The sequence below is a fragment of the Ovis aries genome, chromosome 2 (genome assembly GCF_016772045.2).
Source record: "Ovis aries strain OAR_USU_Benz2616 breed Rambouillet chromosome 2, ARS-UI_Ramb_v3.0, whole genome shotgun sequence".
Classification (NCBI taxonomy): Eukaryota; Metazoa; Chordata; class Mammalia; order Artiodactyla; family Bovidae; genus Ovis; species Ovis aries.
In genome coordinates, this window is record NC_056055.1 from 50,280,803 (window position 1) to 50,308,308 (window position 27,506).

Here is a 27,506-nt window from a genome sequence, read left to right on the forward strand (position 1 = left end):
TATTTTCATACTGGTGGAGTTGGGGGAAAGCAGACTCCTCCAGATCCATCACCTATGTCACCAACCCCCTGGAGCCAAGGCACAAAGGCCAGTGGGGAGCATACTTGCAACCTGGACATCATCAATGGTGACCACCTCATCCAACTGCAGCAGGAACTTCTCGGTGAAGGTGGCCAAGCTGGCTATGAAAAACCGGGCGTACTTCCTTGTGGATTCCTGGAAGAAACATGGGGAGCATGGTGCTATAAGGAGAGGACCCTGCCTCCAAAGGCAGGCCGAAGATGGGTTTGGAGAGCAATGCATGAAACAAAACCAGGGCCATGAGTCAATTGTGTCCAAGTTAACAGGCATCTGGTCTTTCTCCAGGAGGCTTCTCCTAAGAGTGACTTGAAGATAGGAAATGATTCTGCAGTGGCCAAGGGACACACACAGACAATTTACCAAAGAGGAAAGAAAACTTGACAGTCAGGATCTTGGGAGAAAAAAATTTCTAATTACTAATTAATTAACTTAGAAATTTTAAAATGCAAGTTAAAACAGCCAATAAAGACCATCTCCACCTAGAAAACCTGCCCCCTTTCATGCCCTGCTTTGGCCAGGGTGCCAGCATAGGGCTGGGCTCAGTGCTGTTGGTGGGCTGTCAGCTGGGGTGACCTTGGGAGGGCAGGGCAGCCCTCAGCACCTAAACACCGGAGTAGAAGGCACTACTGACCTCCAGCTTCTCCTTGGTTACTACAATCAAGGCGTCCAAATCTTCCTGCCTCTTCTCTTCCACTTGACATAGAGACTCCAGATCTTGGAGCTGTGCAGGGTGTCCGAGATTTGGGTGGAGCTTCTGGGCATTTTCATCCTTCAGACAATCCAGAAATCAGTGGGTTTTTTGACCTGGTCTTGAGGACCAAGAAGTCACTGGCCTATGTCCTCTGCCAATTATAGCCATGATGTGTGCGTTGACCTGGGTGTGTGTGAAGGGCTGTGGATATGCAAAGGAGTGGCAGGGTACGCAAGACTGAGGCATGGCTGGAGCCAACTCCGAGGGTTAGGAAGTGGGAGAGCTGAGCATCTTCCCCGGAACAACCAGGGATTCAGTCCAATACAATCAACAGCATGAACGTCCCCTGGTTCCAAGGACCAAGTGGACAATCATTGTTGATCTCAAGGTCCACAGCCCCACAGAACCAGCCAACCTACCTGTTATATCCAAAAAGGAATGTGCTGAATCCTTTCCATGAAGGAGCTGTTGGCTCGGCTCTTATCTCTCCAGGGCCTAGTGTCTCTCACCCCCACCCAATAATCCCAGGCCTGGCCCAACTCCTTCCCTGGGACTCAGTTCTGCTGATGCCCCGCCTCTATGTCTGCACTCCCAGGGTGATCCCGGGGGCCCCACCTTCCTTTTCTCCAGCTCTTCCTGGTGATTCAGGAACTGTCCTTGGATCTCTTTGGTGGAAGCACAACATTTTTTCCAGTGGTGCTCCTTGAAATTCTCCATCACCAGCCAACACACCTGGGGCAGAAGCTCCTCAAATCTTCTCATCTGGGCCCGTAATTCTGTAGGAATCGGGGGTGGGGGCCAGGGGAGAGGACTGAGCAGAGCCAAGTTGCTGAGGCCATCTCTCCAACAAAGGCTTAATGCAGTTTCCCAAAGAGAAAGGCTTGGTCTATGGTGCGGTAATAGCTATTCCATCAAAAGGGGTCCTGTGGGCAAACTGGTATTAAACATACTGGATTAAGCAAGACCAAAGGACTCACAGTGTAGGACTTCCCAGCACTTTATAAACCACACTGCGTCTTTCAGCAGTTCTATTTCACCCATTCTCTCTTCACATATCACCTTGACCCAAGTCTCCTCCTCTCCCTCTGGACCTCTATGTAGCTGCACGCCAGACCTACTTTTTCCTTCACCTCTCTTCATCTCTTTCCTGTATTTCTAGTCCTTTGTTTTTCCGTGTTACATTTTTGGTTATTTTCTTTGGCACTAAAGCCACTCATAATTTTAAAATATCAACAATTTATTTTTCCAATATACACAAGCTTTATTGGTTCTCTTTTTATTTGGTTTCTCTTTACTTGGTTCATATTTACTTGCTCATTTTAATAGTCTTTTGTGCCTTACCCATATTTCTAATTTCCTCTTTTATTTAACCCAAAATAATTATTATATTTTATATTCTGTGTCTTGATACATTCAATATCTGAAGTCCTTACTGATCTCATTCTGTTGCCTCATGCTGAAGGCACCTTTTTGCTGTGGGGTGTGTGTGTGTGTGTGTGTGTGTGTGTGTGTGTGTGTGTGTGTTTTGTTTTATAGTGAGCTCTTATTTGGGGCATTCTTTGTGTGGGAATCCCTGGAGGCCTGAATTGACGGTAGCCTTCTCTGGAGAGGATCTGTAGTATCTCTACTAAAGAAGCATCCGGGCATGACACACTCAAAATAATTTTAAGCTATCATCTAGAAATCTTTTGGATGATCCACAAACACAAAGTTGAATTCAGGTTTATCTAAGTGCAACTTCAGTTTAAACACCACAAAAGAAAAAAAAAAACAAAACACCACAAAAGGGCTGACTTATAGTTATAGATTCTCATTAGGGTTTTTCTTCTTTGTCCAGTGCCATGGCTTATAATAAGACACGTTCCTTCTAGTCAGTGGGGGAGGAGGTTTTGGTTTCTGTCTCATTCCCCTGACTCTGCAGATGGAGCCCAGTGGAGTCCCAGTTTTATGTGGCTTATGCCCTTTCAGGCTGCACACCTTGGGTGATCTGGGGCTTGGTCTCTGTTCCCAGTGACCTGGAGGCCATGAAAACAGAGGCTCAAGTGGACCTGAGAGTCAGCCAAGCCCTCAAGGCAATAGCCAGAGTTACTGCTCACTTTATCTGTGTTCCTATTCTCACTTAATCTTAAGGCCTTACATGTTTCTTACTCTATAGCTAGCTCATCCATGCGTTCAAAAGTTTATCACAAAACAGTTATATCCAGAATTTTTACATGTTTTCAGTGGGAGAGTTGCTCAGGATACTTGACTCCCAGTAGGAAATGGAAGTCTTCATTTCACGTGAACTGTCAGCCTTCCTGGGAGGGACATGATCTGCAGCATTTCCCAAACCCATGTGGCCATGGAACCTTTCTTTTGAGGAAGATCACATAGGATGGAACCCCACAGAGTTCAAGTGGGGAAGCTCTGAGCTAGAGAAACCAAATGCTGCCTGTGGTTTCAATTCCAGTCATTCTACAACTACAGGAATGAGAGCCATTGTTGATTTCCCCTGTAAACGGCAAGGCTGTGAGGGGCTTAGTCCTCAAAAAAGCCTTGCATGGTGGTTGTTATCCTTGTCTCCATTTACAGGCAAGGGGAGGTGACTTGGTCAATGTCATACATCTGGGTAATGGCAGTGCTGAGTCTTGATCTCAGGTCTGGCTATCCCCTAATCCTCTCCCTCTTCTACCCCTGCTGCCCCTCAACCCATAGCAGGCCTGTAATGGACCCTTAGGTTCCCTGCCTTACAAGTAGAAATAATTAGGACTTCCAACGACTGCAAAAACACATATGTCTGTGGACATGGAGAATTGGGCAAGGAGAGGGGCAGCGATGGGTGTGTTTTCACAGCTCCTTTTATCTTGTTATAATCAACATAAATGGCAAGATACATCCTGCCTGCCTGTTTTCATGTCCCTGCTCTCTAGGAGGCTGTGTCTATCAAGTTCATCACAGCCCAGGCACACGGTGGACACAGTGGAAGGATTCTTCAAACGATAAAACACAGAGGCACCGTGTGACCCAGCAATTCCACTTCTAGTTTCACACCCAAGAGAGATGAAATCTTACAACCACACACAACATGCAGATGAATGTTTAGAGCAGCACCATCCATAACCGCCAAACCGTGGATACAGCCAAATGCCTATCACTGAACAAATAAACAAACTATGGTATATGCACACTATGGAATATGATTCAGCCATAAAAAGGCTACATGACACACACTAACACTGGATGAACAGAGAGTAGGTTAGTGGTTGCTGAAGGTTAGGATCATGATTGAGGGACAGAGGTTCTGAAATTCACAGTGGCGATGGTTGCACAACTCTGTAACTATATTAAAATCCACTGAACTGCAAAGTAGCTTCCCACTAGCTATGTATCTTACATTTGTGTGTGTGTTCAGTTGCCTGGTCATGTCTGATTCTTTGCGACCCTTTAAACTGTAGTCTGAATTGTAGCAGGCTTCTCTGTCCACAGGATTTCTCAGGCAAGAATACTGGAGTGGGTTGTCATTTCTTCCTCCAGGGGATCTTCCTGACCCAGGGACTGAACCCACATCTCCTGCATCGCAGGCAGATTCCCACATGGTAGTGTATATATGTCAATCCTAATCTCCCAGTTCATCCCACCCTCCCTTTCCTCCCTATTTTGTTGAGTGAATATCTCAATAAAGCTGTAAACAATTTTCGAAGGGTGAAACATTTTTAGTGATACAAATCACCATTTTTCTCAAGAAAAATCGACTTTTTTTGGGGGGGGAGGGCATTGTTTTTTCCCCAGTTAAATCTATCAAGGTTTTTACCTAATTCTAAGATGTCAGTTTTTCACAGGGAGTCTCTCTTCTGCCTCCATGTGACCTCCAGGTCAGGAGGGCATCATTCAGGCTGTGAGTGGCCACCACCTTTCTGCAGCCCCACCTGCCACCTGCCTACTGGGCACACCTACCTATGAGGCAGGAGTTGTAGTAATCGTCTGTGTGGCTGTGGTACTCCAGGATCTTCTTGCAGACGTTCTCTGCGCACTGGTCGAAGGTTTCGTACATGCAGTCGGGCCTGGTGACTGTGCGTTTCTCTTTGCGGTAAAACTCCTACGGGAGAGGGTTGACAGTGGGGGTGCCAGGCCCCTCTCCAGGGGAATCTGGCCCAAGATCCTGGCATCCTCCTCTGTGCTCTCCTCACCCCTTGGTCTTCTCAACTGCTGTCCCCTACACTGGGGTCTCTCCTCCTCTCCCTGTCTGTCCTCGTCACCACTGTTAGTGTCCTAGGGCTATGCGAGGCACGAGTCAATGGTAAAACTCTGTGCATCCCTCAGAACTAAGATGGGTCTTCCACCCATGAGACCAAGAGCTTTCTATGGAGTGCCAAGCTGGGCCACTAACACAGATGACCCAGAGCTCTGCTCCAAAGACTCACACCCAGGGGGGCCGTCACATGTCATTCTCTGCTGGGTGCTGGCCACTCAGGGGCAGAGACCAGGCTTGCTCCTGGTATCGGGTATGCTAAATATCTGACGCACAGGACCCAAGAAATGTTTGGTGGCTGAATAAACGGGTAATGGATGAGCTTTAATTCTATGATGAAAAACACCACACAAGGTGACAGAAGCTGGGTAGCTGTGGTCACGGGGGCGGTAGTCCCCTTTATTCAGCTTTACCCAAAGGTATTGGCAGAAGGCAGGGGGGAGAGCCCACCGGGGACATGTGGCCAGCAGATGGCAGAAGGGCAGACAGGGTCCTCACCTCAGCGACCGCCAGCATGTGCTCGTTGCTCTCCCAGAGGAGGCTCAGGACAATGCTTTTAAAATCCCTGCAACACACAGGAGGCAGATCCCTGAGAGGGCTTGTCTAATCACACTAATTGGTGTGGACAAGACCAAATGGACACAACATTCCAAGTACTCAGCAGCCCAGCCAGAACTGGACTTGGACAGCTTGGGATGCCCAAGCATGCTCCCACCTCGTATTTCTATTTGTCTAGTTGAATGCCTCTTGCATGCGCCAAGCTGTGTTTGGCCCCTTCCCTTCCAAGTGTCTCTGTTCTCTTTTGTTCCTCATTACTCCTTGGAATTACTCACTCTTGCCCCAGGGCCACTGCTCACACTGATTCCTCTCCAGGGAACACAAATAACTTTCCTCTTGGTTACATTTGCTTTTCCTCTGGCCCTGGCTCAGTGGTAATCCCTGACTGCCTCGTTCCAATGCCCTGAGCAGCTCTCAGCTTTATAGCCTCCCCAAAGGGGCTCTGGGGATTGATACGTGTGACTGGCTGACTGATTAACCCCATCTCTCCCAGCAGCTGGTAAAGTCCACCAGGACACACACTGTGTCTGTTTTCGTTCACCATGAATCCCCTGACCAGTGCCTGCACCTATCAGTGTCTCTGTCTTGGTTGAGAGAAGAAAGAATGATTTCTTATAAATATGAATCAAATGAGCAGGACTGCCTGTAGGACCAAACATCCTCTTTCTGATACATCTGGGCTTTAGGCTGACTATGTACACCAGGTGCTTGACTCAACAAATCTGCCCAGATCTAGCGAATATTCCTGTCAGAAAGGTCAACTGTCTCAATACCAAGAGTGAAATAAGGGACTGACGTGTTAGAACTGCACATACCTGGAGGACAACTATTTTCCCAAAATTTCTGTAAAGTGATGCAGTGACTGTTTTACACACACATCATTTTTGACCGGTTTCTAAAATATTTGTATATATATATTTAAATTCCCTCAAATTAAAAAAAAAATGGAGAAGGAAATGGCAACCCACTCCAGTATTCTTGCGTGGAGAATCCCATGGACAGAGGAGCCTGGCAGGCTACAGTCCATGGGCTTGCAAAGAGTCAGACACAACTTAGAGACTAAACCACCACCAAATTAAAAAAGGGACTTCTCTGGTGGTCCAGTGGTTAAGACCCCGTTCTTCCACTGCAGGGGGCACAGGTCCAGTTCCCTGCTGGGGAACTAAGATCCTGCATGCCTCTTGGCCAAAAAACGTGTGTGTGTTTGTGTGTGTGATGTGATCTTTCATTTACAAATTCACTCATCATAATTAAAGAAAATTAGAAATAAGCTGAAAAGCAAGATGGAAAAATTAATGCTAACATGTACTATATTCCCTTCTGCTGATGTTTAAATTGGTTTGGAATTAGGTTCATGTGCTTTTTACATTCCACACCCTTTAAAGTGTTCCCCCTACATTATGCTATCATTTTAAATGGCTGTGTAGCACCATTGGGTATGTATGTACTGTGTTTACAATCCCCTATTTTTGGACTTTAGGGTTTCCCCCCATTTTTAGCTAGGATAAAAAGTATTGCATGGTACATCTTCATGTAAACGTTTCCTTCCTGAGAGATGGTTTCTTTGGGAGAGGGACCCATGGAGCTGCACAAAAGGTATAACTTCATGGCTTTCACCACTACTTTTCCCAACCCTTTCTAGAAAGAGAGTTTGCTCTCTGTTGACTTTGACAAAAACTGCCTTTGAGCAAACATCAGGTTCTTCTATATGCCTTCACTATACTTTTCCCAATTTCTGTTGCATGACTCATACTCCCGGCATGGCTTTACTAAGGATAATTTGGAACTTTATTGGCTTCTTGTGTAAACAAGATCTCCCTAAACTGGCTCCTCTAAGACCTCTCCCTCCCTGCCCGCAACCCCTCCCGCCCCCCCCCCACCCCGCATCAACACCTCTGCTCCTTCTTCCCCATTTTGCCACCTTCCGCCTTCCCTTCAGTTGCCTGGTTTCCTCTGATATATCCCCCTCCAAACCGCTGCCTCCTCCATCTCTTTGTCCTTCCTGTCAGACCTTTCCCTTCCCACTCCAGCCCTCAACTCCCTACAGCTGCTTGAACTAAGTTTAGGCCCCTGACCCTATCAAGGCTCTCAAGGGACTGAGGGACTCCTGAAAGCAACTGCCTGAGGCTAAAGGGGAAAAGAGGCTAGTGAGAAGCATGCTGGACATTTCACCCACTCATATGTGCTCCAGAATTCAAAAACTCTTATAATTATTTATGTGAGTTCAACAAGAAGTTGTCCTTCTTGCAATGGGACATAATCGGAAACACTGATAAATAGATAACAGAAGCTTTGACTGAAATGTCATATGGACAACAATGTATAAGATCGGACATGATCAAACATTTTAAAGAAACTAAGGTTGACTTGATGGAGACAATGCTTTTAAGCCCTCTTTGGAAAATCATCCTGGCACCTGGTTTATGGGGTTCCCAGCTTCATAGGTGGGTAAGGAAAAACCTTACAGTATTGTGGGGACCTTAAGAAGAGAGGATTTCACCCAAATCTATAGGTACTGTGGGTGAAATCTGACTTGTCTTCCTAGTCTCAAGAGGCTTTTAAGAGTCTAATCTGAGATTCTTTATGAAAAGCTCCAGCAATGCAAACATAAAAGTTTTAGTGGTCAGTTACCACTCTTGCTGCATTTATATAAATAATCAGGCCAACTCTAAAGAGACCAGACTTGTTTCATAAACAAGAATCAAAAAGAAAGGCAACAGAAATTTTACGTTTCAATAACTATAGCACTCTCTTGTGATTAGTAGATCCTAATCCTATTTGTTAAGAAGGCTGAGTGCCGAAGAATTGATGCTTTTGAACTGTGGTGTTGGAGAAGACTCTTGAGAGTCCCTTGGACTGCAAGGAGATCCAACCAGTCCATTCTGAAGGAGATCAGCCCTGGGATTTCTTTGGAAGGAATGATACTAAAGCTGAAACTCCAGTACTTTGGCCACCTCATGAGAAGAGTTGACTCATTGGAAAAGACTCTGATGCTGGGAGGGATTGGGGCAGGAGGAGAAGGGGACGACAGAGGATGAGATGGCTGGATGGCATCACGGACTCAATGGACGTGAGTCTGAGTGAACTCCAGGAATTGGTGATGGACAGGTAGGCCTGGCATGCTGCCAGGGGGGTTGCAAAGAGTCGGACACGACTGAGTGATTGAACTGAACTGAACTGAACCCTATTTGTTAGCTTTGAGGATTCATGACTTCCCTGGAAACTGGACCAGATCTTGCCATCACGCACACTTTGTCAATTCTTATCAAATCTCAACTCTTCTGTTGTTGTTTAGTCACTGAGTCATGTCTGACTCTTTTGTGACCTCATGTACTGTAGCCCACCAGGCACCTCTGTCCATGGGATTTCCCAGGCAAGAATATTGGAATGGGCTGCCATTCCCTTCTCCAGGCTCAATTCTTCTAGCCTCCTTTATATTTGGCTACAACTCCTCATATTAATATTTCTAATTTTTCTCCCACCCTCCTGACTTTATGTCACTGAGAGCTGAACCCTAAATGTCTAGGTCCCTGGTAGGACTGGCAGTTGTTCTATAGCTGGCTTTTCCTCCAGGATCCAAAGAAGCCCTGCCAGGTGGAAGTGGGTGATGGGCAACTGGAATGCCAGGAGCTGCTCCCAAGTGGGCCACTCTGGGGCTTCAGGCCCAATATCTGGAAAGCTCCTTGACTGGCTGCCCTACGATCAAGCCGCAAGAGATGGAGCAGCTGGCCTTGAATAAACAAAAGGTGACTGAACAGAAATAAACAGATTGTTCAAAGGAAAGAAGAATGTCTTCTTGATGAATGCCTAAATTTGGTGAAAATGTCTCTCAATAAATTTAGGTGAAATAGGCTGAGACAAACAGACCTTGGCCCTTACCAGTACCCCCGCAGACCTCTCCTGCTCTGTCCCTCTACAGCTTATTTTCCCCTCAGTTGAGTCAGATTTAGCTGCCAAGTGACAAAGATGGCAGGTTAAAATGGAGCTAAAGGGAATGGCATTGACACTTACTCTGCCGGAGGAGGAGGCTTGTCGCTGAGCACCTGGTACTTTCTATCCAGTCGGTTGGGCTTGGTGTACCGCATGATGCTGTGGGGCAAAGGTGGGTTAGTGCTCTGCAAGCTGGGGACAGACACAAGCAGATCTGAGTCTGTGGGAGCCCTACCTGGACTGCCTGTGCAGCCCAGCCCTTCAAGCTGCTGCCCCACCCCTCGACAGCTCTGCACACAGTTAGGGATGGAGCCCTAACCGCTGAAACCCACACAAGGCCAAGGGGGAGGGACGGAGGGGCTCCAGCCCCGAAAGTAGAATCCTTGCTTCCCTGTGGTGAGGACCCAAAGAAACACAGACTGAGAGCCGCAGGTAGGGATGCCAAATTTTCAAATAAAAGCACATATTAAATTTGAATTTCTTAACACATTATAAACCAACTATACTTCAATTACATAAATTTTTAAATAAACTTGAATTTCATATAAGCAATAAGCAATGTTTTGCATACACACCATGTATTACATGGGACATACTCATATTAAAAAATATTATATGTTGTTTCTCTGAAATTCAAATGTAACTGGACATCCTGAATTTTCATCTGGCAGCCTTAGCAGCATGTATATTTCACTGGTAACCACTGAGATTGATTATACAAATGGACAATGGCTATACTGTAAATATACAGAGAACCCTAGCTGATAAGCGGTAACAACCTGCCTAGGACACCAAGCCCTTAGCTACAATAAACAATTCAGGAAGCTGGCCTGCTGGAAGTCAGACTTGCAGGAAGACAATTGTTATCTTTAGTAACGATCCAGGAAGCCAAATAATACCCCCTGTAACAATCAACCCTACAGGGCCAGGACCTGCTCAGTACCTGACAGCTCCCTTAAATTTTGTCCCTGCTTCCAATTTAGGACGAACAAGTCAAAGACATACCCCTAACCAATCACACAAGATGCCCACTGCACTTGGGCCTCCTCCAGACTTCCCAGGGCAACCACCACCTCCTCCAGCCTTCCCAGGGCAACCACCACCAACAGGGCACATCTGAAGCCCTCCCTTTTCTCCATTACACCCCTTTCCCACTCCCTTGCCCGCCTTTGTGTCTGTGCTAAAATGCAAGTGATAGTGGCTGATTCCCTGGTTGTAGCAAGCTCTGCATAGTCTTTGCTCTTCCCATTTGGTTGGTCTTTGTTTATTTCCACACTGCAGATGGCATGCCTGTTCAAAAAGACTTTCTGGATGTATGCAAAGCAGGGATCTCTTCAGTGTCACTTCTTCAAAACCAAGAGTTAAACTAGGTCAATAATGGCTCATCAAAGACTCAGAAAGTCAGGTCAGCCATGTGGCTTCTGTCCTCCACCTTCTATAAAATTGGTGTCAGGGGCCATCCAGGGCCCAAGTTCACTGAGCCATGAGTCTAACGACCCTGACAGGGCATAGTGGGCAGAACACATGGCCCGGATGCAGAGAGCCAGGGCTCCCAAGACTCCGTGATGTCATCCAAGTAAAGCTACCTCCAAGGTCACATCCTCTGACAGACAGTGTGAATGGGAGGTAGCTGTCACTGTGGATAACCACCCAACGCCCTGACAGGTTCTCAGGGTGGAGGGCTGTGAGAGTCAAGCCACTGGGCAAGGATGAGAATAGACCTGTGTAAAGCTGGCTTTGGAGTTGGCCCCTTGTGGGGTCCCGACTTGGAAGGTCCCTATTTGGAGAGTCTGTGAGCATAGGAGGCACATTCTGAGGACGTGGGCTGGCCAAGGGTAGCCTCTGGCCTCCATCTGGGGGTCGGGGTTGAGTCTGGGGAGGGGAGACTGCAGGCAGCCTAGCCTCTCTACCTTGCTACCGAGGTGGCACTGGCGATGGACAAATCTTTCTTCAAGGAGTGCTCTGCTCGGTTCCGGAGTCGCCTCAAGGCTTTGGGTGATGGATACCCAGGAGAACAACAGAGAATCCAAGGTGAGGAGGGACAAGGTAGCACCCCCAGCTACCCCACTGTCAGCGCCTAAATCCACAGGCCTGTCTGCCCCTACCTGTCTGGGACCGTTCTTTGTCGCACTGATGGGTTGAAGACTTTGAGTCAGGAAACCTGAAACCAAAGGAAAGGATGTGAGCTTTTCCCCAGTGACCAAGAGGATGGCTCAGGCCAGGCACTGGGCACCATCCTGGTTAGCGCACGATGCCACATGAGTCTGCCCAATCGTGAGCTCTACTTCAGATGAGGAAGCTGAGGCTCTGAGGGGAGAAGGAAGCCCCTGCACAAGGTCACAGATGTTAGGCTGGGATCACATGGGGACTGCCCCCTGAAGGTTTGGGCCCCACTGTTCAAACCCGGGCCACTCACTGCAGGATCCTCTTGACCACCTCCACAGCTGGGTCTTCAATCATGGACTTCCCCATGCGGCTTGGCTGGGCAAAGGACTCAGGGGTAACCATGTCTACCTTAGCCTCTTCTTCATAGACTTCTGAAGATAACAAGATGTCACTCTCTACCTCCAGGTCAGTCAAGACGTTGTCCTGCAGGCCAAAGAGCAGGGCCTGATTGTGGGTGTCAGGGAGGCAGTCAGGCTGGGTTCCCATCCCAGAACCACTTGGCCCAGGTACTGCAGGCTGACCACTTTGAGCCTCTCTTGCCCGTTCTGTGAAGCAGCAGGGATCATATATACCTTAGAGGGCCATTCATTCATTCATTCATTCATGTGTACATGCTGAGACCTTCAAAAGTACTTCTTGAGTGCCTGCTTTCTGCAAGGCTCTCCCTGGGCCTGGGACACAGGGTAAAGGGGCCACATGTGACTCTTATCCTCATGGAGCTTATAGTCTGGTCAGAGAGACAAGACATTGAATATGGACGTCTACAAATAAATGGTCAAACTGGGGCCAGTACAATGAAAACAAAGTTACAGCATCTTCCCTGAGGCTGAGGGTCATGAACTAGGCTACTCACAAATGTGCCCATGTGGTGTTTTTGAGCAAAGGACAAGTAAACAAATGAGTGCATGGATAATTGAGTGGCCACCTCCACCTTGAGTTGGACCTTAGAGAAACAGTGAGTGAGGGACCCACCATGAGCACTTGGTTGAGCTATGCCCTGTTTCATGCTGTGTCTTGGCTGCGCTGTAAGCCCTGGAGGGAAGGAGTCCAGCAGGACTCCTGAGTTTCATCTCGTGGGGCTTAGTACTGTTGGTGTGATGAAAGCTTAGTGCTGGCAGCACAGCAGGAAGATCCTCCCCACAGAAGGAAGGGCTGGTTCAAAGCATGGCAGTGAGAGGCGGGGCCTGAGGGTGGGCAGAGCACAGCTTGAGGGGCATCCATTTGTGCTGCCATTGGCTCTGTGACAGGTCCTCCTGGAAGCTGGCTGAGACCTCTGGTGAAAGCTTGGTGAGAGAGGGTGAGTGTGGGGTGAGGGTGACAGGCTCTGCCCTCTTGGGACACACAGTCTAGGGGAGACAGCTCCTAAAAGGGGGACCTCACTGAATGGTCTATGGGTTCATGCAGAAGTAGAACATGCCTTGGGGGTCAGGAGATGCTGGCCCAAACTAGTGGTTGAGTGAGGGCCTGGGGAAAAGTGAGCTCTTAGGGGGACCAGAGAAATGAAGGGGTCAAGGAAGGCCTGGTGAGGATCTGGATCTTATCCTGAGGACAGGAAAGGGACATGGGCAGACTGGCCTTCTCCAAGAGGCCCGGCTGCAGCTCAGGGAATGGGTCACAGGGGGAAGTGAGAGGATCAAGACAGCCACATGCACAAAAGATGGGGGGCTTGGACAGGTAGTGGGAATGGGATGGGGAGAAGCTGGCGGCTGCTAATGGGAGCGGGTGCGAAGGAAGAGGCTGAGGGGTGAGACTTCCCTGCGAGCTGAGAGCCCTGATGAGGTGGGGAGGTGCTGCCAGGAGGTGATGGATCTCCGAAGGGACCAGTGCATGGAAGAGGCCCATATGGGATGTGAACCAGATCTGATTCCACAGTCTGTGGCCTTTCTAAGGCATCCTGCAGGCCTGATGTCCAGCAGGGGCCTGGGAGGTCTTCTCTCCCTGGGATCTGCTGAACCTTGTGGGACACCAGGGAGCCCAGCCCAGCCCCCACAGCTCGGATACTTTTCCCCGTGGCTGCCCCATCCCATTCCTCACGGGAAAGACCAGGTGAGTCATGGATATTGTGTCCAGCTTGCAGTTGAGATACTCAATCCTTTGGCTCAGTTTTTCTTTCCAAGTTCGAATAAGGCCAAGGAGGTCTTCTGTGCTCACTACCTAGTGAGAACATGGAGGATAAAAGCCACAGGAAGCAGGCTGCAGGTGGGCAGGCTGACTTCATGTGGACTGAGGGAACTGGCTGGCTGGTGAGGACACCTCTTGGATCCAGGGAGGGCCCCCTCTTGCAGGGAGGGCCCTGGAGGAATGAGGAGCCCTGGGCCAGCTCTCTTGGGTGACTCTACTGGGTCCTTCCTTGATGGGGCATCAGGAGTTCTATTCCTGGTTCTATGGGTTTGTTCTGAGCTAATGTTTTAAACTTACTTGACTTCCTTGGTGGCTCAGAGGATAGGTAAAGAATCTGCCTGCAGTGCAGGAGACCCGGGTTTCATCCCTGGGTCAGGAAGATCCCCTGGAGAAGGGCAGGGCAACCCACTCCAGTTTTCTTGCCTGGAGTATTCCATGGACAGAGGAGCCATGGCCTCAGAGGCCATGAGGTCGCAAAAGAGTCGGACACAACTGAGCAACTAAACAACAACAAACAATGATAAAACTTCAACTCGGCTACTGAAACGAAAGAGAAAAGATCTTCTGGCCAGGACACCAGGTTTACAAGTGCCTGGCTGGGCTGGGGAGAAAAGTACTCAGGGTGGCCAGGACACGCTGGCCACAGGGGTGTCACAGGGGACAGAGATAGGAGCTAGAGGCAGGAGAACAAGCAAGTCAATGATGTAAACATGCAGAGACCCTCTTTACTGATCAGGGCCTGGTAGGCACTTCGAACTTCACTTCTCTCAGACTTCATTCCAATTTGGAGTTTTCACCATTTATACATAGAAAATGGAAGTAATCAGTTTATGCACACTGGTCAAAACAAAGGGAAAATCAAACAAAAGATGGTTGTTCAGAGGGAAGAGTCCTGCTTCTGTTACTCATCCAGGGCTGCTTTCTAATTATAAGGAGGGAGGCCTCGTGACATCAGAGTGGGAGGGAGGCCAGACTCAAGCCCCCATGCTTGCTGGCCTCAACATGCTTGCCAGGGAGTTGCTGGGGGCCAGGGGCAATGGCTGGTTTCTCTTCTCTTCCTTAATTCCACTGAATAAAATAGAGGTGAAGTAGGAAGGCTCAGAGGCCCTGCTGGTGGTAGAGAATTCTAGACCACAGATGTGAGTTTATTTCCAGTTAACAATTCTAGCATGCATCTTTACTTTCCACAGCTTAGCGTCTACTGAACACTTACTTGTTTACTCCCTTTTGAGCTTCGGCACATTTGTACCTTGCTTTGAAGTTGTTCTAGAGAAGAATTTAATCCCTCTGTCTGCAAATTGGATTTTGCCACCTAGAAAAACCAGCAGTTCATAGATTAACTTCCAGAATACTTACTTTGATCAAGAAAAAGTTTAGCACATCATTATCTGAGAGATGGATTAAATATGAGAAAAATGAAATCGGAGGGAAAATGCAAAGCTGTATTAGAAACTAGACCAATGCAAATTTGAAAGATTTTTTTTTCTGCCAAATAAATAAGTTTCAAAAATAAAACTGGTGATCTGCAGTACTGGTTGAGGGTGTTAGGAGGACACACTCAGGCCCTGTTGGTGAGGGGGGTATCTGTACAAGCCACCTGGAAAGCACAAAGAGCCTTAAAATACTCCTGCTCTAGCCCAGGAATTCTAGCTCTGGGAGGCACCCTATGAACATCATCAGGGCTTCCAGTAAAGTGAAAGCCACTAAGAATTCCTCCAAAAAGGAATGGTCAAATAAAAATGGCAACACATTTGGGAGAGAGAAGCCATCAAAGTGATATTTTTGAAGAAACTTTTCAGCTTAAAAAAAGTTTTTACTGCAGCTTAAATAATTGTAATCAATAGCACCCTTATCCCCACTGGCCTGACCCTCACTCCAGCGCCATTAAGCCCAGCTCATGGGACCCTGATGTCAGCCGCATTGCACCCCCAGCATTTTCTTCTTTGAGCTCTCTCTCTCTCTTTGGCTCCAACTCCCCCAGGGTTTTTTTGATGATCTCTCCAGGACACTGCTCCACACCGTCCTGCCCGGCTGGCTCCTCCTCCTCCATCAAGCCTTGGGAAGCACTACTTCCCCAGTCCAGATGAAATCCTCTCCTCTATGTCCCCACGCACCTTATGCGGCCCTCTTGTCTTCTGTAGCCCAAATAGCCTGGCATTTCCTGAATTTCCGGTGTCACAGACATGGGTTCACATGTTGGCCCCACAATTTAGGAACATTGTGTTCTTAATGACTCTCTGCCTCAATTTCTTTATTTCTAAAACGGGCTAAGAACAGCTCTTGTGAGGACTCATATAATTCATCAAAATAAGCCCACTAAGATGCATGCTGCATGATAACTCAGCGCATGTTAGAAGCTATTATGATTTAACCTCTGACTTCCTGGCCGGAGTGCAAGTCCCAGGGGGCAGAGACCACGGCTGTATCCCCAGCACCTGGGACAGTGCCTGGGGTGCAGGTGTGTGATAAGCATCCAGCAGATGGAGAATGCATCTGTCCTACCTCGCACTTGATGTTTACTTGCAGATTCGTCAGCAAGCGCTGGATTTTCTCTACGAAAATAAGGTCCACGGACAGGTTATGGAATTTACTTTCAAACTTGCTGATGAACTCATTAGCCTTAAAGAAAGAGAAAAAAGTAAAGGAGTGGGGCTTAATTTGGAATTTTGGGAATTTAGGAAGTAGAGGAGAAGGAAATGGCAACCCACTCCAGTGTTCTTGCCTGGAGAACCCCAGGGATGGGGGAGACTGCTGGGCTGCCGTCTTTGGGATCGCACAGAGTCGGACACGACTGAAGTGACTTAGCATGCATTAGCATGCAGGAAGTAGAGGGGGACAAGCCCAGTTAATGGGTGGAAAGGGGGCTTAACTGGCCTATTAGGCAGTGAGCAAGGCAACTATGTAACCGGGTGTCACAGGAGTCTGGCTAGGGTATGGCCTACTCACCTGGTCCAGGTAATCACTCTCCATTTTTTCCATGTTGATCATGATTAAATTTTCCACAAACTCTATCCGGGCAGCTTCCTTCTCTAGTCGATGACACAGTGAGTCAATTTCTTCAGAAGAAAAGTTGCCTCCCTCTGAAAACAATCTGAAAATAATTTGGAAGAAATAAAAGTCATTGATCAGCCCTGAACCATTCCACCCATCCCCACTACTGTGGTAGACAAGGCTTTAGATTAAAAGTACAAGATCATGGAAAAAGTTCAAGGACATAAGCAGGGAAACAACCCAAATGTCTATCAAGGGATGAATGGATAAACACATCATACACAATGGAATATTATTGAGCTTTAAGAAGGAATGAAATTCTGACACACAGATAAGCACCGAAGACATTATGCTAAGTGAAAAAGTCAAGCACACAAAAGAACAAATGTGCTGTGATTTCACTTCTATGAGGCCCCTGGAGTAGTCAAATTCATAGAGACCGAAAATACTAATAGCATAGTGGTTCCCAGCGGCTGAAGAAAGGCTAAATGGGCAGTTAGTGTTTAGAGCTTCAGTTGTGAGGGTGAAAATGTTCTGGAGATGAATGGTGGTGATGGTTGTACAATAACGTGAACGTACTTAATGCCACTGAACTACACACACAATGGCTAAAATGGACAGATTTATGCTATGGATATTTTGTCATAATTGAAAAATGAAGAGGCAAATAAGACCACCTCTCAACAGAGAGAGCCCAGAGGCCCACAGGGGGCCTGGATGCTGGCTCCCACCTGCAGTGCTTGATGAACTCAATGTTGGTGTAGCGCAGCTTGCCCAGGCTCTCTTCCAGGTACTGGCGGAAGCTGCGCAGCGACACCTGGATGACGTCGACGTAGCTGAGCAGCTCCCGCTGCAGAGTGCTGCTGAGAGTCACCAGCCTGGGGGACACAGGAGGGCAGGGTGGTGACCTGGGCATGGGAGGGCAGCCTGGGAGATGACTTGAGCACCGTGCCCAGCTGTGCGGTCACCAGAACCATGCCTGTCTTCACTGGGTAGACAAAGAGGCCTTAGAAGGAAGTTCAGAATGCCAGTGTGTGCAGACACAGTGTGGGACTCTCAGTGAGCTGGGTCGGAGGGCACCTCTCTTCAGTCTGGCTCCTGCCACCAAATTGCTAAGAGAATCCTCAGGTCCTCCCCTTACCGCCACCCTCTCTTAACTCCCAGAAATGTGGCTCCTGTGCCCTGGGACTTCCGGAAAGAGCAGCCTGCGGGTTTCCTCTTTACATCCCAGTCTACCCTAACCAGCTGCCTCTTAGGTACCTGACCACGGTACAGACACCTCTGAAGTTTCCTCACCTGTGACCAGATGGAGGCCTTCCGGGGCCTCACCCAAACCCCTGAATGGCCTTCCAGGAAACCCTGGTTCTACCCTGAGCATATCCCCACCTGGAGCTGGGCCAGTGCTCCTCTCTGGTGGGAGACTTCTGCCTCCTCCTCACCTCCCTCCATTCCATGCCCTAGGGCCTCCTGCAGGAAGCTTGTCCTGATTTCCCTGGGTCTTTCCCACCATGGACCTGTCAGGGCACATCATTTGCATCCCTACACTCTTGACATTTGCACCCTTTTCTCTCTCTGGCTGCTCCCCCACCCCCAGAACCAAGCCCCTGGCCCAATGCGTCACTGTAGCTGGACTCCTACTCTCATGACGAGATGAAAATCCTTCTGGAAACCTGACTCTTCTGCTGTCCACAGCGAATGGGAGGACTGCTTCTCTGAGCACAGGCATCTGGCCAGGGTTCCAGGGCTGCCAGGCCATGACTGAGTCCCCCAGTACCCTTACTTCTGGCTCTTGGTGGCGTTCAAGAAGATGTGCTCCATGTCAGAAATCTTGCGGCGGAAGTGTTTGCTCTTCAAGTTTTGCTCTTCTTGGAACTGGCAGAACATCATCCTCTCCTTCCTCAGTGTCTCCATCACCCCTGCACAGTGGCTGTCCAGCCGTTCTTGATGAAGCAAGAGCTCAGCTGAAAGAGGACACGGGGCGGGGGGGCTGAGGTCCTCTGGGACCCTGGGTTAGCTCAGGACAGTGTTCTCCTGGATAGTGACCTGCCTCTCCCAGGCTAGCTACAGAGAAAGGACTTTTTAGGCCAAGGTCCAGTCCCCACTGCCCTCCCCAGGGCTCAGCCTGGGAGTGGACTCAGATCTCAGGGGAACCAATCTGAGACAGTCCCAGTGTCCTTAATTGGAGAGAAGCCTCTGGTTGGCTGTGAGTGCTGGAAATACCCTGCCTGCAGCAGAAGGGAACAAGGCCTGGGAGCTAGGAGAGCATCTCCCACCCTGGGAGCAGGTGGGATGGATGTTGGGGAGGGCAGGGATTTTGGTGAGAGGGTCTGGGAGCAAAAGACCAACACAAAGTTTGGCAGTTGGCATCTGATTCTTTATATCAGTGGTTACTCATTTCCAATAAGCCTGAATCATGGCGGACTTTAAGAGCTCCATTATAGGCCTTAAGAGCTAGCAGAGAGCCTTGGGTTACCTCATCTGAACTCCTACTGCCTAGAGTGGAGGATGTGCTGTGGGCTCAGCTCTGCCAAAAACAAATGGCGGGATTCTGGGGCTTCACTTCTCTGGCCTCCATTTTCACATTGCGCATTGGGCCAGGAGCCAGGGAAGAGAAAGGAAACCCGACTTCAGGAAGCATCTTTGTTTATATTTATATTTAATGCACACATTTCCCAGATGAGGACAACGAGGTCCCAAAAAGTCAAGCAGGTCTCCTAAGGTGACAGGAAGCTCTCAGGATCTATGATGAAGTTTAAAGTATGACTCAAGTGAAAACCTGATGGGCACCACTGAAGCTTTCAAATAAAAGTGCCCTTCTCCCAAATAATGGAGGCTTCTGCCTTAGAAATGGCATGTCTTTTTAGGTATTAAAAATTATGAGCTGAAAATAACGGCTACCACTTTTGGAGACTCTGGCTTATACCAGTTGTTCATGATTCCGCACTGTACCACTTCAAGGGGAGTTAATTACCACCACCAAAATGCCCTCAGGAGGTTAGGAATGGATCAGAGAGGTCACATAACCTTCTCAGAGTCATACAGCTAGAGAGGTTGAGCCTATTAGCTCCAATTCCTGACCTACAGGCCTGCCTCTAGGGCATCCATCATGAAAGTGTGAATGGCAGGTGCGAGAATGTATCTGGGACCCATAAAGCTAAAATAAGACAATACTGTTCATTTCAGCATCTAACACCCCCTTTAAAAAATCTTAGATGAGGATTCTGGATACAACCTTCTCTGCCAGCCTGGGTGGTGCGAACCCTCACACACATCTTCCAGTGTGTGATGACAACATGCTAAGCAGTGTATGTTGCAAACTGGGGCTGCCTAATGAATGCAGAGCCACAGTACCTGCCCTGACGTTGTGGATGTCCTTCTCAATGTGCTGGGCTCTTGGCTGGTGCAGGTGCAGACACAGCTCCAGTTCTGAATCCAGCTCATCAATCTTGCTGGCCATGATGACCTGAGCATTGACGGAACACTGGTCAAACCATTTCTCCAAGTGCTCAAAAAAGCCAGTTCGAAGCCTGAGGGAGAGACCAGTGAGGGTCAGCAACTGTGACCAGGGAGAGATCTCTCCAGGTTGATATATAAAGTGCTTCCCTCTTCCACTCCTTATTTCTTATTTAACTTCCCACTACATTGTATTTCTTTTTCTGGGTGGACCATCATTCATTTAGCCAGATCCCCTGGCTGGTGGTTTCCATTCATTCGTTCTTATCAAGAAGACTGAAACGTGTAACCTCATACATATGTCAAGGGTAGAATAATTTCTATAGGATAAATTCCCTGAAAGGGAATTGTTGAATCAAAACCTGAAATACATTTGTGGATCTGGTAGATATGGCCAAACTGCTTCTGTTGCAAGACAATGAATAAAAGTTCCTATTTCTCCATTTCTCACTATGGACGGTGACTGCAGCAATGACAATAAAAGATGCCTGCTCCTTGGAAGAAAATCTATGACAAACTCAGACAGTGTATTAAAAAGCAGAGATATCACTGGGCTGACAAAGGTCCGTATAGTCAAAGATTTTTCCAGTAGTCATGTACAGGTGTGAGTTGGACCATAAACAAGGCTGAGTGCTAAAGAATTGATGCTTTCAAATTATGGTGCTGGAAAAGACTCTTAAAGAGTCCCTTGGACAGCAAGGAGATCAAACCAGTCAATATTAAAGGAAATCAACCCTGAATACTCATTGGAAGGACTGATGCTGAAGCTGAAGCTCCAATACTTTGGCCTCCCTGGTGCAAATAGCGACTCATCAAAAAGATCTGATGCTGGGAAAGACTAAAGGTAAAAGAAGGGGGAGGAAGAGGCTGAGATGGTTAGATAGCATCATTGACTCACTGGATATGAATTTGAGTAAATTCTGGGAGATAGTGGAGGACAGAGGAGCCTGGCATGCGGCAGTCCACGGGTTTGTAAAGTCAGACACGATATAGTGACTGAACAACAATTTCTCCATAGCTTCAGATTGTATTGTCAAACTCTTGAATCTGACAATTTTGTCATATTATGACTGAGATTGAGCATATTTTTTATGAGTTCAAGACTATTAAATGTCTTTTCCTGTCTACCATCCACTAATATCTTTTGCCCGTCATTCTAGTATGTAGTTGTACTTTTTCTTATTAATTTCTGGGAGCACTTTATTTATTGGGAACACAAGGTCCTTTGACTGAGATGTGAACTGCAAATATTTTTGCCAGTTGATCATTTCATCCTGTTAGAAATACAGCATGAATTTCTTGGCTATGTATTAAGATGTTGGTTCTCTCCAAATGTATCTATAGATTCAATACAATAACAATTAAAAGCTCAGCAGATGTTTTCTTACAGAAACTAATGAGTTGATTTCAAATTTATATAGAAATACAAAGGGCCAAGGATAGTCAAGACAATTCTGGAGAAATCAAGTCTGGAAGACTTATACAACCAGATAATAAGACTTAGTATAAAGCTATGGTAATCAGTCGGGGTCCCTGCATCAGGAAGATCCTCTGGAGTAGGAAATGGCAACCTATTCCCAGGCAAATATTCTTGCCTGGAAAATTCCAGGGACAGGGAAGCCTGGTGGGCTACAGTCCATGGGGCAGCAGAGAGTTGGACATGACTGAGTACATGGCACACACACCATCAGTCAGGGGAGGCCTAGCAGAGCAGTGGAGAGAGGAGAGCCTTCTCAAATCGCCTGGCCTTAGCTGGCTATTCATACAGAATGGAAATGAGTTTGATTCCTACCACGCACATAAGCAAAAATAAATTCCAGTTGAATTTTACAAATAACTATGAAAGTTTATTACATTAGATAACACAGGAGAGTATCTTCACGACCTTGGGGCAAGCAAAGATTTCTTAGAGAAGGCAGAAATCACACTAACCCTAGTGGAAAAATTGATGACTAAGACCTTACTAAAAAGATATATTTTCACCAAAAGATATCTTTACAAGAGTAAAAAAAAGACAAGCACAGAGAGGGTAGGAACATTCACCACATATTTAACTAACAAAAAAACTCCAGTCTAACGCAGACAACTAACTCACATAAATTAGTAAGAAAAAAGGTAATCTACCACAAAATAAATTGGCAAAGAATTTGATGAGGCATTTCACAGAAAGATGATTAAATGGCCAATAAGTATATAACAAGGTGCACAACATTGTTACTCATCAGGAAAATGCTAATTAAAACCACAATGAAGCACACACCAGAATGGCTAAAATAAAAAGCACTGACAATACCAACTGAGGATATGGAGCAACTGGAATTCTCAAATATTGCTGCAAACTGTTAAACCACTTTTGAAAACTCTTTGGTAGTATCTTTTGGTCATATCTCCTCAAGATGGACACACATATAAGTCAATTTCCCAATAACCCACTCTTAGTTACATATCTAACAGAAATATATACACATGTTCACCAGGAGAACCTGGATATAAAATAATACACTCTGTGTGATTCCATTTAAATAAAATTCACAAACAAGCAAAACTAATTCAGAAGTTAGAATGCTTGCTGCCCCCTGCAAAAAGGTACATCAGTACTGTCTTTCTAGATTTCATATATATGTGTTAGCATATGGTATTTGCTTTCTTTTCCATCTGAAACTAGTCCAACCTTTCATTATTATATTTCACCTTGTTAATAAAACTTGAATGAGAATGAAAGGGATTTTCACTCACTGTTTCTTAATCTCTAAAACTAGTCTGGATGGAATAATCACTTCTTCTAAGACCCTGGCACTGGAAATGTCCTTGAAGAGAATGGCAGGAAGGTTGGCATGGGGTGTCTTGCTGTTTTCTTCTTGTTTCAGGGGTAGGAAAACAAAGTAAGTGTTCCCACTGGAGGTTGTGAAGAACTCCATCTCGTCCTGGGAGATCTCCCCTAGACTCTCCTCCTGGGGTTTGACCTAAGCAGAAAACAAGACTTTACACTTGCCGTCATTGAACAGACTTGATAATAGGTCCTCTGACATCAGAGGTTGTAAACCTGTGGGATGAAACTTGTCTATGGTTATATTTTGCCCATATAATGCTTTTAAAATAGGGAATTGCCTCCTAAAAATCTGGATTTTTGATTTCTCTTAAAAATCAAAAAATCTGGCAATTATGAGCCTACATTCCCATACGGTATCATTGGCTGGAACTGAATAATGGCTGCATGGTCGCCATAGACTGAACATTGGCGTCTCTCCAAAATCCACATCCCCATTGTGCTGGTATTTGGAGGTGGACTTTGGGAGGTTATTAGGGCAAGTAGGCAGAGCCCTCCCTCATGAATGGGGGTAGTGCCCTTAAAAACGAAATCTCAGAGAGCTTGTCCCTTCCACCATGTAAGGACACAGAAAAAAAAAAAGAGCTGTTTATTGCCAAGAAGTAGGCCCTCATCAGACACTGAAGCTGCCAGTGCCTGGATCTTGAATTCCCAGCCTCCATAACTGTGAGAAATACATCGCTGGTGCTTATAAGCCACCCAGTCTATGGTATTCCATCACAGCAGCCTGAACAGACTAAGACAGTAGTCTTCACCACTTCACTATTTTATACTTGGTGTCCAGCCCTCTTTGCTATTACCTGCCTGTGGTCCCTGTTCAGAGGTCTCATATGCCAATTCTTCCACAGCACTATAGGAAAAGATTCTTTGCAATTTCATGATTATGGAATTCAACTTACTGTTCTGTGAGTCTGAATGTGTTTTGAGGATGAGATTTATTCATATGAGAGTCATTTCCCTGCACTCTAAGGAGAGCTGTCTGCCAACTTGGATATGGATCTTTGTTCTTACACAATCAGAGAATGGGAAGAGAGAAGGGATGGGGCAGCTAAGTTGGTCTCTACAATAAAGAGGAGCTGGGAGAAGAGAGAGGACCTGGGAGGGATGAGGAAGAGTCAAGGGGGGGATACAGAGTAGCTTGCAAGATGGGATGTGAGGACAGGAAGGTGAAGTTTAAAAACTATTGCCGGGACATGAGAATGGGATCTCTGTTGACAGCAATGAAAAGTGTACATATGTTTGTTATTCTTTAGACAGAGCCTAATGGAGACTGCGCCACTGGGGACCCTGGCTTGTGCTAGGGACACAGAGAGTGAACACAGCACATTTTCCAAACCCAAGAGTGAGCCTTTGCTGGCCTACCTCATCCACAGACGAGCTCCTCTGCTCCTCCTCCTCCTCCTCTTCCTCCTTTTCCTCCTCCTCCTCCTCCTCCTCTTCCTCTTCCTCCTCCTCCTCCCTCTCCTCCTCCACCTTTTCCTTCTTCTCCTCCTCTTCTTCTTCGTGAACCATCACACTGGCCTGGTTTGGGGGTGATCTCAAGGAGCTGTCTCTTTCAACCTGTATTTCTTCCAGTCCTGAAATCGATTCCTCCCTGGACTCCTCCGTCTCTTCGCTCAGTACGGACTTCTGTGGGCTCAGGGCCACCTCTCGTGTGGTGGAGGACTCGACCTCTTGATCTTCTTCTTCTATCTCTCCTGCTGGCTTGAGGGCACCCGTCCTGCTGTCGCCTTCATCACCTTTGCGCGTGTTTGCTTTGGGCTTTCGTTTTCCTCTCGGCCTTCTCATTCTCTTCTGGAATTGCTTTTCGTGTGGTTCTGTTGATGATCAGCCCCAAAGCACAGGAAGAGACAGGTTGCCAGTGCAGCCTGATTGGGCCTCCCTAGCCCCCAGATACACAAGCGTGAAGTTGGGGAGACTCAGACTTGAATTGTAAAAATGTTACCTGGTTCCCTCCACTGGAAAACGACTTCTCCCTCCAAGTTCTACGAGGCAAAAACACAGACACTGAATATGCAGTGCTGCCTTCCTCATGTGCCACTTCTGAGGGCGTCTCTTTTCTTTAAGGAAAAGCGCCCTCCTCCCTGCCTTCTACATCTGATGCAGGCCCTGACCACTTATTTCACAGCGGTGAGCAGGGTGTTCCTGATCAGCTTTCCTTAATCCCAAGCACATCAGCAAAGTTTTTTTTTTTTTTTTAAATCATACAATGAAAATCACAGAATAAACCCTCTTTCTGACATTTTTTGTAGTGATCTGGAGCAAAGAACAAGAAAGTATATAGGGAGAGAGGCATCCAAGGGGCAGGAATCTGCTGCACCCGTTGCTGGATGTAAACATACACAGCGATCATGATGTACGTGACCTGGGAGCCCCCTCTTCACTCTACACATTCCCTGTTTCATTGGCTGTGGGTGAAGTTGTGGAAATAGTGTGTCACTGATAGCAGTGGACTGGAACTCTAGCTCACAAGCTGGGTGACCTTGGACAAGCCCCTGAAACCCTATGGACCCAGGTCCTTCCTGTGTTACTGTCAACACAGCGGCATCTCCATTTTAACCCAGGTAACCAGACTGATCTCAAAGCTCCACCTCTGGACAGCTTGAGTTTCACTTCAACCCAGGTGCCACACAATGCATTTACGAGCAACTGGGACAGGGATCTCTGCTGAGAGGAGGCTTCTCTGAGGAGTCGGGAACCCCACATCTGTTGGGAACCCGAGCCCGGTTCAGCGTCCACCACAAGTACCTTCCGCCCTGGCCGTGCAAAACTCTGGGTGCATGTGTGCGAAAAGAGCCACCTCTGGGAGTCAGAGCAGGGCACTCCAGGTGTTCCTGCATTTACCAGGAAGCACTCGGTGTGTCTGAATTATGTGCAGGACACTGTGTTGAGGGCAATCAAAGCTGGATGAAAGACAGGAGGCCACACCTGCCTCACAGGAAACACCTTCCAGCAGGGTGCGCTTCACTCCTGCATCTGACAACAACCAACATACAAGCACATTCAGAGAGGAGAGGTGGCGGGGTAAAGAAGGGGACAGAAGGCCAGATTGGGTGGGTGGGGTCTTGTCACTGGTGGTGGCTGGAGGTCTGTGGGGGTTTGGGGTGTGTAGAGGCAGAGGAATCCCAGCAGAGGAGCAGGGTGAGGGCAGGGCAGGGGGCAGTGGCACATAAAGGAAGGGTGAGGAGTTCGCTGAAGCAGGGACAGTCGGGCGGGAGTCAGATGTGGGGCCTCCACGGTCATCCAGGGACTGTGGGCTGGGTTTGGTTGGGGCTGCAGACTGGGTGCAGGCTTTCTGAGCAGGAGAATGGGTAGGTCAGAGCTGTACTTCAGGATGGTTATGAGGCATGGTGAGTTGGATGACTAGTACTCGGAGTCCTATAAAATCAGCCTTTTAATTATAATTCTGTTCAAGACTTGAGGCCTGGATTCTGAGCCTTTGACCTCTCTGAGTCTAAGAAAAAGATAGTCTCTTCCAGAGATGCTTTTAGTTTCTCACTCCTTGATATCCTGGCATAGACTCTAACTTCGCCTGTGTTATTGAGGCAAATATGAACTAGAAGTCATCCTCTCCTCTTCGCTTCTCGGAGAGCAGCTGGGATTTTTTTATATCCCTTTCCATACCTGTTCAAAGATTTCACGAACACAGAAGTGTCGGCTGAGGTGGGAGCTGTAGGAGTTGAGTTCCTTCAGTATGATCACTGGGTACTCCATCACTTCCTTTGTCAGGAGGCCATGAAAAGCCTCATACCTAGAAGGAAGGGAGATGAAAGTACTGTCAATGGGAGGGGCAGCTGGGTGTGAGGGACCCCAGCCAAAAGCCATGCCTCGGACCTCATGGAGGTAGGCTAGTACCTGGCCTTGAGTTCTGTGCAGAGCTGCTGTGGAGGTTTCCTTTTATACTAACAGTCCTTGGTTTGTTTTGCTATTTTTCTGATCATACAAAGAGTACATACTCTTTGTAGAACTCTTTGTACATACTCTTTGTTTCCATTTAGAAAACACCTACAGGGAGAGTTCTTTGCGTATGGTAACATAGGCTCCCACTTTCTGTCTACTGTCCTAACCCTGTCCTAGAACTTTACCCACCTCATCCCGTCAAACACTCCAAAACCAAGGCCCCAGATTTCATCCGTCCCTGAGGTAAGAAGACCAAGGTTCAGGGGATTATTTATTTGCCTTAAAATGTACTTCTGAATCTAAGTACTGCAATCAATTGGCAGTGCAATCCCATTTCTGTGAATAGCCCTTATAATATTAGTTGTACAAGGGCACAAAGATGCAAGATAGTTCACAGCGAACTGTCTTTAATATGGAGAAACTGGCACCAATCTTAAAAAGCTTATCAATTAGAGAATGGTTAAATCATTATGAAGCATCCATATTAACGAATGGATGGTCCTTTAAAAATGAAACAAAGTTATAGAATGATTCTTATTTTAAAGATACTTTACATGTGT

At 47.3% G+C, this 27,506-nt stretch overlaps 1 protein-coding gene across 3 annotated transcripts in view; it reads right to left on the bottom strand.

Annotated features, from left to right (window-relative positions):
- The window catches only part of CCDC180 (coiled-coil domain containing 180), a 56,399-nt gene that overhangs the window by 4,759 nt on the left and 24,134 nt on the right, over positions 1-27,506 (bottom strand). For 2 of the 3 annotated variants that reach the window (XM_027964406.3, XM_042243223.2), the window contains exons 16-35: positions 26,671-26,797; positions 24,992-25,031; positions 24,409-24,863; positions 22,956-23,182; positions 20,118-20,293; positions 18,547-18,727; positions 17,498-17,644; positions 16,722-16,866; positions 16,278-16,394; positions 14,989-15,087; positions 13,689-13,808; positions 11,905-12,077; positions 11,594-11,649; positions 11,399-11,477; positions 9,570-9,647; positions 5,499-5,565; positions 4,706-4,847; positions 1,388-1,548; positions 713-850; positions 105-216 (exon numbers count right to left, since the gene is read on the bottom strand). In XM_027964406.3, coding sequence (XP_027820207.2) covers positions 105-216; positions 713-850; positions 1,388-1,548; positions 4,706-4,847; positions 5,499-5,565; positions 9,570-9,647; positions 11,399-11,477; positions 11,594-11,649; positions 11,905-12,077; positions 13,689-13,808; positions 14,989-15,087; positions 16,278-16,394; positions 16,722-16,866; positions 17,498-17,644; positions 18,547-18,727; positions 20,118-20,293; positions 22,956-23,182; positions 24,409-24,863; positions 24,992-25,031; positions 26,671-26,797 — 2,840 coding nt within the window. Of the gene's footprint in view, positions 1-104; positions 217-712; positions 851-1,387; positions 1,549-4,705; positions 4,848-5,498; positions 5,566-9,569; positions 9,648-11,398; positions 11,478-11,593; positions 11,650-11,904; positions 12,078-13,688; positions 13,809-14,988; positions 15,088-16,277; positions 16,395-16,721; positions 16,867-17,497; positions 17,645-18,546; positions 18,728-20,117; positions 20,294-22,955; positions 23,183-24,408; positions 24,864-24,991; positions 25,032-26,670; positions 26,798-27,506 lie in introns of those variants that run through there. The other variant, XM_042243224.2, reaches the window with a different exon arrangement.